The sequence below is a fragment of the Salvelinus alpinus genome, chromosome 19, assembly GCF_045679555.1.
Source record: "Salvelinus alpinus chromosome 19, SLU_Salpinus.1, whole genome shotgun sequence".
Lineage (NCBI taxonomy): Eukaryota > Metazoa > Chordata > Actinopteri > Salmoniformes > Salmonidae > Salvelinus > Salvelinus alpinus.
Window position 1 is genome coordinate 51822002 of NC_092104.1, and position 16228 is coordinate 51838229.

The following is a 16228-nucleotide window of genomic DNA, read 5'->3' on the forward strand; positions in this document are numbered from 1 at the left end:
GTAAGGTAGAGCTCAAAACAGGTGTGGCTCTGCTCCTCTTGCCCTGAATGACCGGTTGCCACTGCATGTATCCGTTATTATATTAAATGGTATTCACTCCCTAATGGCAAATGGCTGCATTCTTGTTAATATTTTTTCCCAGTTGTTTATGAATAAGCTTTCATCATATCCCCCATTTGCACAAAATACTTACTTGCCAGCTTGCAATACAGTAGGCTATTTTTGCCAATAGTAGATGTGTGTACGCATGATCTAAAGTTTGCTGGGATGTGAGCACATTCTCATGTCAAGTACATTTTTTATAAATGCCAACTTTGCGTGAAAACTGGGGCACGCACATTTTGGGGTATATTTTGTACATACTGTACACATGGTTTATAAATGAGGCCCCAGGTGATCTGCTTCTGCGGCGCGTGCGCGTGTGTTATGCGACTACAGCTCTAAGCGCAGCCGTATAGAGACCGTTCTCTCCCCCGACGTCGGCTATCAAACACCATGGAGGCTTCGATGAAGAGGCAATGTGAAAATGGAATGATTTTCACTTGTCATTTATTCAGTAATGTAACTGCAGTTTATGAATTTAACCTATACTATATCGGACTGTCGTTGTGTAGAATATAAATATATTTTTGAGAGAGAATCAACGGGGATGCCTGGCGCAGCCAACGGACCGTTATGATTAGAATATTGGGCATGGATTGGATTGCTGTGTTCTATCCTATTTGCCTTGTTCCTTATCATTCAGTTATCATGCTGGACCTGACTAGGCATCGTCAAAATTGTGAATTTGCAGTGCTTGCCACAAGGAAATGTGACTATCAGCATTTTAGTTTTTGAGAAAATGTGAAAGGTAACAGTGGAATGATCATGAGCGACTGTCGACAAACACCTCTTCAGCAACATTATATTGTATATGTTTCTTAAGATAATAGTATTTTTGCTATGCTCTATTGCGCAGGCGTGCTCGCCGGGACGCTGTTACTGCACTTCACTACATTCTTGCGTGATGTAGCCAATAGGAATGTGAAGAAAACTGAGCAATAAAATGCATCGACAAAATGGTCTTGCTTCGCCGAAAGGATTTATTAGTGATCCTTAAAATACATTGTGCCAACGAAGAATGTCAGGGACATCAAATGCAGAATCTTCCGAAGGAGTAGTCTCCAAAGTGAAAGTAAAAAAGCAGATCAAGACAATCATGAAGGATTTGGAGACCATCCTGGGAGACTTGAGGGATGTGGCCAAGGAACTCAAAGAGGTTAGTGGAATAGGTTTCCTTATGTCTGGCTTAAGTGGCTTTTAGACTGTTTGAGATGAACATACATGTTTTTTTAATTTCATGCTGGTATGGTTTGGCTATTGTTTTTCTGTTGGTGGGGAGCAAAACAAGCTTATTCTATAATAAACATCTGAAGGCTCAGATATAAATAATTAAGTCCAGGGCCTACAAACATTGCATTGGCCTATCATATGTGACAATATATCTTATCAGTGAACATGAAATATATTTAGGACAGGTTGTCTATACAGAGGATGACAACGCCTTGGTGCGCATGCTTTGATTTAAGCACACAAATTATTCATGATTAATTGTTCATCTTGAAGTTCCCCGGAATGGTTTTGCATTTCATGTCATCATCTTAATACTGTCTAGCCTAGGCCTGCTGTTTCCATGAGATTTGTCTCCTGTCAAAATATACAGCAGCTCTCTCCAGGCACCTTTTTACAATATCAGGATTTTGACAGTGCTGTCATTGGGTCCAAGTTATTTAAGCTGAATAACAATTGCAATTTTACTGCATTTATTCATTCATCTCATGCTTTCTTTGTTTTATTTTAATTTCACACATTGATCATAATAATCCTTGTTGTCTACCATCTTCCATAACCCGCAGTCTAACGTGCTTTGACATGTGGATGTCGCCAACCTATATGCTTTTGTAAGAATAGAGCTGTCCAGCTTGCTGGGGCTGAATAACTCGCCCCTATCTGACATGTTGTCACTTGGATAAGACCTACTTGCAAGATTTTTCTTACATCCTGAATTAAAATGGATATACGGCACACGTGTCCTCTGAAATAATGTATTTGAATGGAATAGTAGCAGGGTCAGTGTGTTCTATTCAGGGAAGCATACACAGTCTGTTAGTCTAACAACACTGCTAAAACAACCAACCTAGAGGACATATTACAAGATTTCAGTCAATCCCATTCAAATGCAGTTATCTACTGCAACTCACACACTATACTGGCTGGATTCAAGCCTATGTTTAAGGGGAGCTGAACCCAGATGCTTGGCACGGAGAGAGAATCAACATGCCCTACAGCATGTGGCACTGGATACTGTGACTCTTTTTTTTGTGGCCCACTAAATGATCGATTTATGACTGTGCATGGAGATTTCACTCTACAGGAGCTTTTCGCCCAGCCACAGTTTAATATTCCATGAAATGTAGATATGCGGATATTGCTTCAATATTACATCAATGTCTTTAATTACTTCAAAATGTAATGATTTTTAAAAAGGTATACTGTATGGATACTGTTCACAGACATGGTTTGGCAAAGTATTGACTACCCTTGTATTGTGAGTAGTGAAATGTTTTCATGATATGTAAATGATCTCCATAGGTCTTAATAGGTATTGTGTCAGTTATGGGTTACAAAGTCATTTCAGACTATCCATAATAGTTCTGAACATTGTGTCTTTTGATGCATGCATTTCAGTAATAAGGGTTTATTTCTAGTCAAAATTAGTAAAGATACCTCAGGGCAGATGTAGTCATTCACTACGACACTGACTATGTAGTATATTATTATCACCTCAACCATGAATGTATGGGAGGCAGAGTATGTGCTTTCAACAATTTTAAATTGAATATGTCCACTATGTGTAAGTGCATACACACAGAATGAATTCTTATCTAAACAAGTTAGTACTGCTAATTCATAGCCAGAGGGTCCCACTTTTGAGTCTGAATACAATTTGGTGGGTTGTGTGGTAGTTTCCCCTTACCTTACAAATACATAATGAATCAGATAATATTGTTGTGTTGCAAGTGAATCCGGCTTGAGAATACCAAATGTTAAACGTTATTATAATAATGCATTATTTTAATAGCCAGGTTGCACATCAACAAGTGCTTCATACGGTAACATTTTGGCTGCTGCTGTATTTTGTACTCTAATAGTCTGTTATTTTGATGTCTGTCAAGCTAAATATAAGTACTGTCCATGATAGCTCTTTTTCCTTTCTACTGGTGCAGGTTGTGCATGAGATCGACTCCCTCACGTGTGACCTACAGCTGGAGGAGGCGATGACGGACAGTTCCAAGACAGACACCCTGAACAGCAGCTGTAGCAGCAGCACCACCACCACCACAGCCTCCAGCACTGACAAGATCAAGATCTACCCTGACGACGCTATCTTTAGGCCCCCGTCTGTCAGCCCTGCTGTCCTGACTGTGCTGAAGAAGCCCCACCCTCCTCTGCCGCCTCCCAGGCTGACATCTATCAAAGCGGAGGAGAACAACAAGAATCCTCCATCAGGGAACCTACTAGCCAAGGCTAACGGGACTCTTATGCGCAATGAAGTTTTCACAGGGAAGCCAAACAGAGACTTATTGTACTGCATCTCAAATAGTATTCCAGAGAAAGGACGTACGCGCATGCCTTTGCTACGGCACGAAGAGAGCAAATGCCACCAGGCCACCAGGGAGCGGGTCCGATTCAGTGAAAAGGTCCAGTATCACGGGTACTGCCCTGACTGTGACCTGCAATATGACGTCAATAACACAGATATACACTTACAGACAGAATTGACTGATGAAATGAGCCCTGTCCATCAGTGCTCCTCCTCCTCACCACCACCCCAGCTCCTGTTGGAAAATGGCAGCCTCAGCGTCAGCCATAGTTTCCCTCCTGCAAACTCGCCTTGTGTGCCTCATCCTAACCCTACCTTGAAACCACAGAAAACCATCCTCCGAAAATCAACCACCACAACGGTTTGAAAATCAACCACCACAACGGTTTGATGTTAATTACCCTTAATTAAACATTTCAAAATTATTTATAGTGTTCTATTTCTATTTTACCAGATTTCTACTCCAGTCAAACGTGGATTATCTAAACAATGAGAAAAAAGAGAGACAGATAATGCACAAGGAGAGAATGAATGGTGAGTGAGTGCCAACCGACAACTGTCCTTGGAGTGTAAGGGGGTTTGGCAGGGTTGGGTTGAGAGAAGTAAAGTTAAATTGACTCATATTTTTGAAGGGATTCAAGAAACAGGAAGCTGTGTTAGAACATGTTATTAATTTATGCTCTAGGTTAAACAAGAAACCTAGCTTCCCTCAAATCCGTCCGCTGCACAACACACTCTGTCTGACAGTATGGCAATAAGGTCATACCTTTTCTCACTCAATATCGCTCCACTCTCACACTTCACTTGAAGGATACAAATACTGAGCTATATTGTATGCTCAAAAAAATTGTTAATTGGCCACAAAATCAACATTTTGCAATGGTCTTCTCAGTCTCCGGACTTAAACCCCATCGTAAACCTGTGGTTTGAATTGAATAGGGCAGTCCATATGAGCCGATGAAGGATATCAAGGATCTGGAAAGATTCTCTATGGAGGAATGGTCTAGGAAGCTTTCCAACGTGTTCTCCAATCTCATAAAACATTTTAGAAAACGGCTGTGTCGTTATCCTTGTAAGGGGAGGGTGCCTAGAGAATTATAAACAGGAGTGCCAATACATTATCACCCCTATCTTTTTGAGATTTGCTTTTATTTCTTGTTGAACAAAATGTCTTTCTCTGAGCAATTGTATTAGTATAAATACATACAATGCCTTCAGAAAGTATTCATACCCCTCAACTTATTCCACATTTTATTGTGTTACAGCCTGAATTCAAAATGGTTAAACGAAACAAATACATGTCCACCCAGCTACACACAATAGCCCATACTGACAAAGTGAAAACATGGTCTTAGAAATCTTCGGACATTTATTGAAAATAAAATACAGAAAGATCTCATTTACATAATAAGTATTCACACCCCTGAGTCAATACATGTTAGAATCCCCTTTGGCAGCGATTACAGCTGTGAGTCTTTCTGGGTTAGTCTCTAGGGGCTTTGCACACCTGGATTGTACAATATTTGCCCATTTATTATTTTCAAAATTCTTCAAGCTCTGTCAAGTTGGTTGTTGATCATTGCTAGACAACCATTTTCAAGTCTTGCTATAGATTATCAAGCAGATTTAAGTCAAAACTGTAACGCGACCACTGTCTTCTTGGTAAGCAACTCCAATGTAGATTTGGCCTCTCCTGCTGAAAGGTGAATTCACCTCCCAGTGTCTGGTGGAAAGCAGACTGAACCAGGTTTTCCTCTGGGATTTTGCCAGTGCTTAGCTCCATTCTATAAATTTTTGTTTATTGTGAAAAACTCCCCAGTCCTTAACAATTACAAGCATGACACAGCCACCACTATGCTTGACAATATGGAGAGTGGTACTCAGTAATGTGTTGTATTGGATTTGCCCCAAACATAACGCTTTGTATTCAGGACAAAAAGTTAATTGATTTGCCACAATTTTTGCAGTACTATTTTAGTGCCTTGTTGCAAACAGGATGCATGTTTTGGAATATTTTTATTCGATACAGGCTTCCTTCTTTTCACTCTGTCAATTAGGTGAGCATTGTGGAGTAACTACAATGGTGTCGATCTATCCTCAGTTTTCTCCTATCACCATTAATCTCTGTAACTGTTTTAAAGTCACCATTGGCCTCATTGTGAAATGCAATAAGTGGTTTGCAACTGAGTTAGGAAGGACGTCTGTATATTTGTAGTGACTGGGTGTATTGATACACTCTCCAAAGTGTAATGAATAACTTCACCGTGCTCAAAGGGATATTCAATGTCTTTCTTTTTTTTTACCCATCTACCAATAGATGCCCTTCTTTGCGAGGCATTGGATAACCTACTTGGTCTTTGTGGTTGAATCTGTATATGTGTTGAATACTTGACTCAAGACATTTCAGTTTTTCATTTTTAATGAATTTGTAAAAATGTGTAAAAATGTCATTTCACTTTGACATTATGGAGTATTGTAGGCCAGTGACAAAAATCTCAATTAAATCTATTTCAAGTTCAACACAAAAAAATAGGAAAAAAGTCAAGGGGTGTGAATACTTTCTGAAGGCACTGTAGCTCCGTTTTTGTAATTATTTATTTTATACAGTCTTTTTTGCTCATCTTTATTAAGGCTGCCAATAATTATGGACCTGACTGTATATAACCATTCATCAGATGTTGGTATTTTGGTCTTAATTGACCCCATAAATGAATAGAACTGTAGTCAACCAGTCATACCCATGTGTGTATGTGGTAGGGCTTTACTATGTTATTATGCCATTCAAAACGTATGAAAACAAAGACATTTAGAACCTAAAATGGTTATTTTGCTGTCCCCATAGGAGAACCCTTTGAAGAACCCTTTTTGGTTCCAGGTCAAACCCTTTGGGTTCATGAATTACCTTTTCCACAGAGGGTTCTACATGGAACCCGAAAGGGTTCAACCTGAAACCAAAAATGGTTCTCCTATGGGGACAGCCAAAGAACCCTTTTGGAATGAATTAAATTAGGCATACCCTGGAGGTGGATGGAAATAGGGGCACCTCCTACTAACAAGGCTTCTAATGAGCAGGACTAGGCTATTACTATGCTGATAGCAATCTTTCATACTGCCTTTGTACCAACACAAATGTTGACAATGCTCTAAAACGGACATGGAAAAGCAGCGTGTGTTTGAAATGTGTGTGAGTGTGAACAAAGAAAAAAAGCGGGGCGTGAAATTTTATGTTGATGTGACTCAATGCATGATCTCTTTACTCTACTGGACAAGCTTACTAACTGCGTTCACCATTTAGATAAGGATTTGTGCTTATTCAAGCATTTAAAAAATTATGCCATGAAGGATGTAGCAATGTCAGGCTTGTGTGCCCGGTCACATTGTTGATGAGATTAGTAGAAACATTTTATTCTAGAGAAATCAATGTATTTACCTTCATCAAGAAGTACAGTGCTATTGAAAACTAACAAATTAAGAACAATTTCCAGGAAATACATAAATACATAATATAGCCTACTGAAAGGAAATGCTGAGAGATCCGTGTTGTGAGAACCTTAAAAGAGCTTCCACAAGAGTGTGCCCACACGAGCCATATAAAGAGATATCTATCGCAATGATGAGAGAGAGAGAGAGAGAGAGGGCATGAGTTTCAGAAATGTTGTTGTGAAGCCAACTTAATCAGAGATTATTATGCCCCTTTGGAGACTATTAAAAGCAGAGACATCAGCTGCATCTCCTTTTTTTAAGGGAAAACAATATTACAATTTGGACTTGTTTATCACAGCTATGGTGACACAGCTGTCCAGATATACACTCAAGAATTTGTCAAGTGTAAGAATTGACCAAGAGGCTATGAGGAATGTATGAAACCACACACATTTAGGAAATACAGTTAGGCCTTTTATGTCACCCCAAAACTTTACAGAAACTGTAAAAAAAGGGACACTATCAACATTATACTGTTATGTGTAATCACCGTTGATGTAAGCCATTTGACTCTGACAATTAGATAAAGACAGCCCAATCTTCAGTCCAAGTACAAAGCATTCAAGTTGACCAACATCTGTGAGTTACAAACTGTTAGGTTCCAACAACATACAGGATTATTGATGTTGGCTATTATTCTGTTGCTGCATGCGCATGTTTTATAAGAGAATGTTCTATTTTGTTCACTCTTTTGTGATTAGATGAAAAAAAGGTGTACAATGCAGCCTTGAATGCTCTGAAAGGAATTGTGCAACAATGTCTGACAAAAAAACGTTTATTTGAATTGTGGTCGTGTTCTTTTTTTAATCTGTTCATTCCCATAGCTGCAGCTGTTTATGCAATTCAATTGCATTTCCCTCTTATTGTCAGAATGCTCATATGCATGTGTTTTCCTTGTTTCCCCTGCAGGTCCTTCTGGGTAAGAGTGGAAACAGCCTTCACTGACATTAAGCTGATCAACTACAGTTCATCATACAGTCACTGAGAACGATGCCCCCTACCTCTGACAGAACATCCCCCAGAACCCCCGAGCCATGGCCAAATAATTCATCCTCACAGAGAGAGAACATTGGAAGTCCTCAAGTCATAGTCTTACTCACGGAGAAGTATGGCAGAAGTTCAAATGTAATGGAAAAATAAGATGAAAACGTGTCCAAGTGGGACTGGTTCATTTACAACTGAAATTAAGATTTTCTGTTTAGTCATAGGTTAAACTGATGTCCCCAGCATTCGGAGAACTCTTCCAGGTGGAAGTCTACTCATAACAGTCTCAACTCCTGTTGAGAGGGCAAGAGAGAGAGCGTGCGTGAGAGAGAAAAAACCATGGCCAATATTTTAAAGCCATAATTTGAACAAGAAAAGACCCACTCAGTTACAGTTTTTAGCTCTGTGAATTGTGCTATATTTGCCTTGAAGATAACATATTTGACATAAACATCCAGTGAAATCTGGTAATCTGCAGTGACTGCTCTGAAGATAGAAGCCGCAACATGGTCCTCTAACGTCTATACTGTAGTAGGGTGTGAAAAACATAAATGTGTCCTTTTGCAAATCCAACATACAATATGAGGCAAGTTGAATGGCTCAGAAATTGTAATGGAGGCTGGTCACTCATTTGTGTTCAGAATATGTTGTGCATATTGAAATCTATGTATGTTCAATGTCATGCAAGTTACTTGCAAAGATATGGCATACAGCTTTAAACAACTCTCAAAGACAGAATCATTTGCATCAAATTGTATTTGTATATATTTAGAGTAATTTTCTACAGAGATTTTAACATAAAAAAATCTAATATTTTTGATATTCCATGGGATGAGAGTAGTATTTTGAAGAAGACTGTCACACTTTTGAAATACATTTATCTCTGCAGGGCATATGTGGATATTCTATTTCTATAGTGAGAGAGTATTTATATAGATTTAAAAAAAACATGTAATCGTTATGTTACAGGGGTGTAAAAAAATGCGTAGCACATGAAAGCAAACTAGATTAAACCAAATACAGTACATTGTTGTGCTCATCAGAGGAGGCATGATGCTGAATGAATGCACGACTGATTCTTCTTCCACCTCATCCTGTCATCACTGTGGTCTCCTATGCATTTACTGGAGAGGCTGTTGAGACATGCTGCCCCTTCCACAAACTGGAGTGCACCTCACTTTTGCCCACCCTTAGCTGATGTGGACTTTGTGACTGTGTGTCCTTGTCTCTCTGGACCACTAATGACTGCTTTGAAGAGGATGGAACGTAACAAAACAAACTTTGTCAATGACGTGTCGGGAAAACAATGTACATGTCCACATCTTTATAAATAATTTGCACTTTGCACTTATGTTAGTCTTTATACTTTGTGGACTTTTCCCTTTAATATGTGAATTACAGGATAATTTCAAGTATGTGTGTTTATTGTGTTGATTGTACATGTCAAAGCTTTTTGAAAGGTCAATGACCTACAGTATATCACCCTCTGTAGGTCAAATGAAAAAGTAACTATTACAGCAAGCTACTACAATGTCATTATCTCAATCTCAAACATAAGAGGCAAAAGGAAGAAAAACAGAATAGATATTTTAATAATTGTATTGCATGAACCATGAGCTTGTGTGATCCATCCATTGTCTCAAGTAGACCTTCAATGTAACTTCCACCGACTTCACTCCTCGTCTTTTGTCTAAAGTCAGTTGCTTTCGCCTTACCACTCAAACGAGTCCAATGACTGTGTATATATGAATGGACAAAGCCATCGATCAGGTGACACCATTCGTTCCTATGGGAAGACTCAATAGCGCATTGAAGCCAAATGAAGTCGGTTAAGACGGCGTCTCACGGAGACATAACATGCGCAGTTTGAGCTACTCCAGGAAGTCAAGTTGCAGGCTAGCTCAGTGCTGCCTCCTCTCATTGAGTAACTCAAGTTGAAGGCCGACCGGGGCACTGCAGGCTGCCATTAGCAACAAAGATATCCTTATAACTACTTCTGTGTGCGATTTTTAAAATCATCAGTTCAAGGACTTATAACTGGTGTATTATAAGCAATTATTGGTACCGTGATTGTATTCCAATTTTTGTTTTTATTTACATGAAGATTGACCACGAAGACTGCGATTTTTCTATTCACTATAATAAGGGATCCTGTTTTCTGCTAACAATGTCATCTTGAAATGTTTGCCCCCTCTCATTGAAGGTACGTAATTTTCCCCACGCAGTTACCCATACTTGACCAAAGATGGTGGATACATTAAGATAGTTCACGCAGAACAGTTGAAACTGTAGCAGCAGCACGACCAGGTGGACTGGGGACAGGCAGGAGTCATCAGGCCAGGTAGTCCTGAGGCATGATCCTAGGGCTCAGGTCGTCCGGTAGGGGAGGGAGAGAGGGAGAGAGATAGAATTATAGGGAGCATACTTAAATTCACACAGGACACCAGATAAGACAGGAGAATTACACCTGATATAACAGACTGACCCTAGCCCCACGGCACAAGGACTATTGCAGCATAGATACTGGAGACTAAGATGGGTGGGTCGGAGGACACTATGGCCACATCCGACGATACCCCCAGACAGGGCCAACCAGGCAGGATATAACCCCACCCACTTTGCCAAAGCACAGCCTCCACACCACCTGACGGATATTAACAGACCTTCAACTTACAACTCTGAGACCAGGCTGAGTATAGCCCCTGAATTCCTCCTCCACCTCACCTCACGAGCCCGAGGGGGCACAAAACCGAACAGGAAGATCACGTCTGTGACTCAACCCACTCAAGTAACGCACCCCTCCTAGGGACTGCATGGAAGAGCACTAGTAAGCCAGTGACTCAGACTCCGTAATAAGGTCAGAGGCAGAGAGTCCCAGTGGAAGCCGGCCAGGCAGAGACAGCAAGGGCAGTTCGTCGCTCCAGTGCCTTGCCGTTCACCTTCGCACCCCTGGGCCAGACTACATTCAATCATAGGACCTACTGAAGAGATGAGTCTTCAGTAAGGACTTAAAGGTCGAGACTGAGTCTGCATCTCTCACACGGATAGGCAGATCATTCCATAAAAATGGAGCTCTATAGGAGAAAGCCCTGCCTCCAGCTGTTTGCTTAGAAAGTCTAGGGACAATAAGGAGGCCTGCGTCTTGTGACCGTAGCGTACGTGTCGGTATGTACGGCAGGACCAAATTGGAGAGATGGGTAGGAGCGAGCCTATGTAATGCTTTGTAGGTTAGCAGTTAAACTTTGAAATCAGCCCTATCCTTAACAGGAAGCCAGTGCGGTGAGGCTAGCACTGGAGTAATATGACCAAATTTTGGGGTTCTAGTCAGGATTCTAGCTACAAAGTAGCCTATGCTTACCTGGCAGAATATCATGATTCTTTGCATCAATCCAGTGGCCATTTGTTTTGCAAACTCCATCTCATGTGCGCTACAGAAACACCGCTAACCAAACAACAGTGCAACGTGCCTGCACACTTGAATTAAATGGTCACAACTAAAAAAATCTACATTTCTTGTCTTTTTCTGCAGACCTCAAAAGTGGTCTTGTGATGTGATTTAAGCATTGTTGTGAACTTAGAACATCCAATTTAGTTGTTTTTCTATAAAAAAGTGTTGATTTGAGAGATAAAGTTTGGAACCACCAAGACTCTTCCTAGAGCTGGCCGCCCGGCCAAACTCAGAAATCGAGGTGCGAAGGGCCTTGGTCAGGGAGGTGACCAAGAACCCAATGGTCACTTTGACAGAGCTCCAGAGTTCCTTTGTGGAGATGGGAGAGCCTTCCAGAAGGACAACCATCTCTGCAGCACTCCACCAATCAGGCCTTTATGCTAGAGAGCCAGATGGAAGCCCCTCCTCAGTAAAAGGCACATGACAGCCCACTTGGAGTTTGCCAAAAGGCACCTAAAGGACTCTCAGACCATGAGAAACAAGATTCTCTGGTCTGATGAAATCAATATTTAACTCTTTGGCCTGAATGCCAAGCTTCAAGTCTGGAGGAAAGCTGGCACCATCACTACGGTGAAGCATGGTGGTGGTAACATCATGCTGTGGGGATGTTTTTCAGCGGCAGGGACTGGGAGACTAGGCAGGATTGAGGGAAAGATGAACAGAGCAAAGTACAGAAGGATTCTTGACAAAAACCTACTCCAGAGCGATCAGGATGTGGTGGATTAAGATTAATCCAATACAAAAAAACGTATCTCTATCTTTTAACTGACAGATTTTATGTTTTTACATTTTATTGTGCTAATTACAATTCCACGGGGGTGTGGACATCGACTTTAGTCTTTTTTCAAACCAACTTGCATAAACCTAAAACGGACCCTTACCCTAACCTTAACCAAACCCTTAACTCTGACCCTAACCCTTACCCTAACCACATTTTTTAAATAAATTCTGTCCTTATAGCCTTTTCCAATTGACACACTCCTCGAGCACTTATCCAGGTATTGGTCTTCGGATTAAGGAAGGAGAGGAGAGGCCATTGACCCCCAGAGGTCTGATGTCTCGTTCCCTCTTCCGTCTCTGGCTTCAACAACACTGCAAGGTATGAGAAAAAACCGTGATGGACATGGGACAACTGTCATACCCAATTTAAAAAATATATATATAAATATTACCAACGTAGCATAAAGTAGGCTACCCTGTTTTACGGTGAGCAAACTGCACTTGCTGAAGTTTACTGTCTGGACCAAAAACATTTAGCTAGGCAGATAGTAGGGGCAGCAAACTAAAGTTTTTGTTGTGACCGTTGTCTTTTTTCTACTTTCCCTGGTTGGATTGACTAGCTAACACTGGGGTGTATTTATTACGCTGATTATGTGCCTAGCATACTCCCTTAACTATCTACTACTAACCGTAGCTCTAACCATAACCATAACCCTTATTCTAACCCTAAATTTAACCATTACCCTAGCCTTAGCCCTGTCCCTTACCCTAACCTTTATTCTAATTCAGCGTAATCCCAAATGCGGTCCTGGGGACCCCAAGGTGTGCATGTTTTGGTTTTTGCCGTAGCACTACACAGCTGATTCAGTGTAATATTTTGCAGTATACTATTTTCTGTTTCAACTCCAGCAGAAGGCGAGAGGAGGGATGTTGAATTCTGAGTTCCAAGGCTGTTGTGAGGTTAAACTGGACTGTGAAGGATTCACTTACTGGATATGAGATAGACCTATGAGGATACCCCTCGTCTACATCCAGTCTTTGACGCACCAATTGACTGAAAATGCTGTTAAATGTAAAAGCACATTTTTGTACCCTAACCCTGTAGTAGCCTAATACTTAAAAAATGCATCACTGAAAAGACTTGTCTGGACATGTGAAAGCTACTGTATGTGGCAGAGCACTCGCCTTCACCTGTCCAATCATATTACGTCAATGCCATTAGGCTAAGTGGATCTAGCTAGCAGAGACCGTTACAGTGACCTCTTGCATGACCCCAGGCATCTCGTAAACAAATCCAAATAATTCAAGACGTTGCACTACACTACTTGTAACCTACAATTGGGTAGACAGGACGTTTGTTTACAGTAGTCTAATCCTAGACGCTTCTAAACCGTATTGTGAAAGATGATTACCTAAATAATTCATACATCATCTTATTGATGAGTTTGACTAGTAACCAGATGCTGTATTGTACTTTTTCTATTATTAAGGACTCCCCTGTGGAGGGAGAGTAATGAAGCTGAACAAATGTAGTGTGGCTCACTATGCCACCTGCGGCTCGCCCCCAGACATGATGGGTTTTCTGTTCAAGAAGGGGGAGTGGAACACAGCCTACCACAGGCGCTGGTTCATCCTGAAGGGCAACATGCTATTCTACTTTGAGGAGTGTGAGAGCCAGGAACCCAACGGCATCATCGTGTTGGAGGGCTGCACCGTGATGCTCTGCAAGAGCTCGCCTTTACCATCAAGTTTGACTGCGCCAAGGTGTGTGTCTACAAGATAGCGGCGAAGAACCAGGCAGCCATGGAATCTTGGATGAAAGCTGTGTCACGAGCCAGCTTCGGCTACATGCGCCTGGTGGTGTGGGAGCTGGAGGAGATCCAGGATGGGCCTGGACGGCTGCAGGGCATGCCCAAGTCCTCCAGGAAGGTTGTGGCGGTGGCACGCTCCAAATCAGGAACATCATCCAGTGCTGCCCTGGTGCCCTCTTCCCAGGTTACAGGTTCAGCTATCGCACAGGGGGAGACTCATACCCTCAGCCTTCAGGAGGAGGTGCAACTCCTTTCAGGCAATTCTAAAGAGAGTAAGCCCTCTGCTCAGGTCAATGGGTGCGCAGACTGCCCCCCTCTGGTGTGCCGTGGGAGGGGAACAGAAATGGGAACGGAGGGGGCGATGTGGTCAGGCCTCCGCCTGTGCCTCCGCGCAGTAGGGGTGCGTCTCTCTCCTGAGTTTTGCTTCTCCAAATTTCACGACTGGTACAGAAAATAGGTTGCTGAACTGAGGGTGGAGTGGCTTCAGAGCTAGTTAGGCGCCCCTCCCTCCCACCTCACAGCCCAACATTAGAAAGGGTACTTGTCACCTCGCACATTTGATTTTAATGTGAGAGTGTGTCCTTGTAATTCCAAACACTGTCTTGGGGCAGTCTGGGAAGCTGGCTGGTTTGCTAAAAGCAGCACTTTCCCGGTAGTTTTAGCTGTCATGGGCCATCGGTAGTATGATGTGTGTTGTCATATGACTTTACTGTCACTTAATTTTATATGTGAGTATGGTATTTCAAAGAAAAGCTTTGTATTTACACATTTCTAGTTATTTTGTATTTTTTAAATCTTAAACTACAATTGAATCAGCTATTTTATCACGTTTTATATCATTGTTGTTTTCTACCATTTTTCTATACACAAAGGATGACCCCTGAATGTTACTGAATTGAGTATGTCTGACAGATGATAGAAATCAGTATATCGGTACGTACAGTACCAGTCAAAGGTTTGGACACACCTACTCATTCAAGGGTTTTTCTATTTTCTTGTCACGTAGCTAGGAGTGGTGGGTGTGGAGTCAGGCGCAGAGAGCAGAGGTTTCGGGAAAAAACATATTTATTTCGGTAAGTAAATGGTCACGCCAAAACAACAGGCGAAAATAATGACCGACCCAAAACAGGACACCAAACAGTCCGGAAAATACAAAATATAACCATCCACAAACAAAATAGAGAACAAGCCCGCACAAAAGCAGGCTGGCATAAAAGGCTTAAATAGCCCTGAAACAACCCCCAAACAAGAAACAGGTGAAACCAATACAGACATAACCAACAGAAAAAGAAAAGGGAATCGGTGGCAGCTAGTAGACCGGTGATGACAACCGCCGAGCGCCGCCCGAACAGGAAGAGGAGCCACCTTCGGTGGAAGTCATGACATTTCTACAAAATATCATCTATATTTGAGATTCTTCAAAGTAGCCACCCTTTGCCTTGATGACAGCTTTGCACACTGTTGGCATTCTCTCAACCAGCTTCATGAGGTCACCTGGAATGCATTTCAATGAACAGGTGTGCCTTGTTAAAAGTACATTTGTGGAATTTCTTTCCTTCTTATTGCGTTTGAGCCAATCAGTTGTGTTGTGACATGGTAGGGGTGGTATAGAGAAGATAGCCCAATTTGGTAAAATACCAAGTCCGTATTATGGCAAGAACAGCTCAAATAAGCAAAGAGAAACGACAGTCCATCATTACTTTAAGACATGAAGGTCAGTCAATCCGGAAAATTTCAAGTACTTTGAAAGTTTCTTCATGTGCAGTCGCAAGAACGATCAAGCGTTAGGATGAAACTGGCTCTCATGAGGACTGCCACAGGAAAGGAAGAGCCAGAGTTAAGTTCATTAGAGTTAACTGCACCTCAGATTACAGTGCAAATAAATGCTTCACAGAGTTCAAGTAACAGACACATCTCAACATCAACAGTTCAGAGGAGACTGCGTGAGTTGTTTGACATTTTTTTGGTTACTATGTAGTTTTCATTGTTTTGATGTCTTCACTATTATTCTACAATGTACAAAATAGTTTTAAAAAATCAGAAAAACCCTGGAATTAGTAGGTGTGTCCAAACTTTTGACTGGTACTGTACATTGTTGAAAATATGCATTTTATGATGTTTTACCAGAAGTCTTGAAAT

The 16228-nt window shown here is 41.4% G+C and overlaps 1 protein-coding gene and 1 pseudogene across 2 annotated transcripts; both read left to right on the forward strand.

Annotated features, from left to right (window-relative positions):
• The first annotated feature begins 476 nt into the window (after window positions 1-476).
• On the forward strand, window positions 477-9525 carry LOC139545799 (protein Largen-like). 2 transcript variants are annotated; one of them, XM_071353983.1, is made up of 4 exons: window positions 477-1258; window positions 3267-4004; window positions 4098-4177; window positions 8036-9525. In XM_071353983.1, exons 1-3 carry the CDS (start codon window positions 1121-1123, stop codon window positions 4134-4136), a joined length of 915 nt encoding a protein of 304 aa, XP_071210084.1. In that variant the 5' UTR covers window positions 477-1120; the 3' UTR covers window positions 4137-4177; window positions 8036-9525. The 2 variants fall into 2 exon arrangements, with proteins under 2 accessions (XP_071210084.1, XP_071210085.1); XM_071353984.1 differs by lacking the exon at window positions 4098-4177 and having other exon boundaries at window positions 3267-4028.
• A 4266-nt stretch (window positions 9526-13791) lies between these two features.
• On the forward strand, window positions 13792-14582 carry LOC139545978 (sesquipedalian-1-like; annotated as a pseudogene).
• The last annotated feature ends 1646 nt before the right edge of the window (window positions 14583-16228 follow it).

What these genes read in the sequence shown, in the direction of transcription:
- LOC139545799 (XM_071353983.1), top strand. Translation starts at nt 1,121, where the DNA reads ATGTCAGGGACATCAAATGCAGAATCTTCCGAAGGAGTAGTCTCCAAA. An exon ending in TGGCCAAGGAACTCAAAGAG is followed by an intron (nt 1,259 to 3,266) that starts GTTAGTGGAATA and finishes CTACTGGTGCAG; the next exon opens with GTTGTGCATGAGATCGACTC. An exon ending in GAAAATCAACCACCACAACG is followed by an intron (nt 4,005 to 4,097) that starts GTTTGAAAATCA and finishes CTATTTTACCAG; the next exon opens with ATTTCTACTCCAGTCAAACG.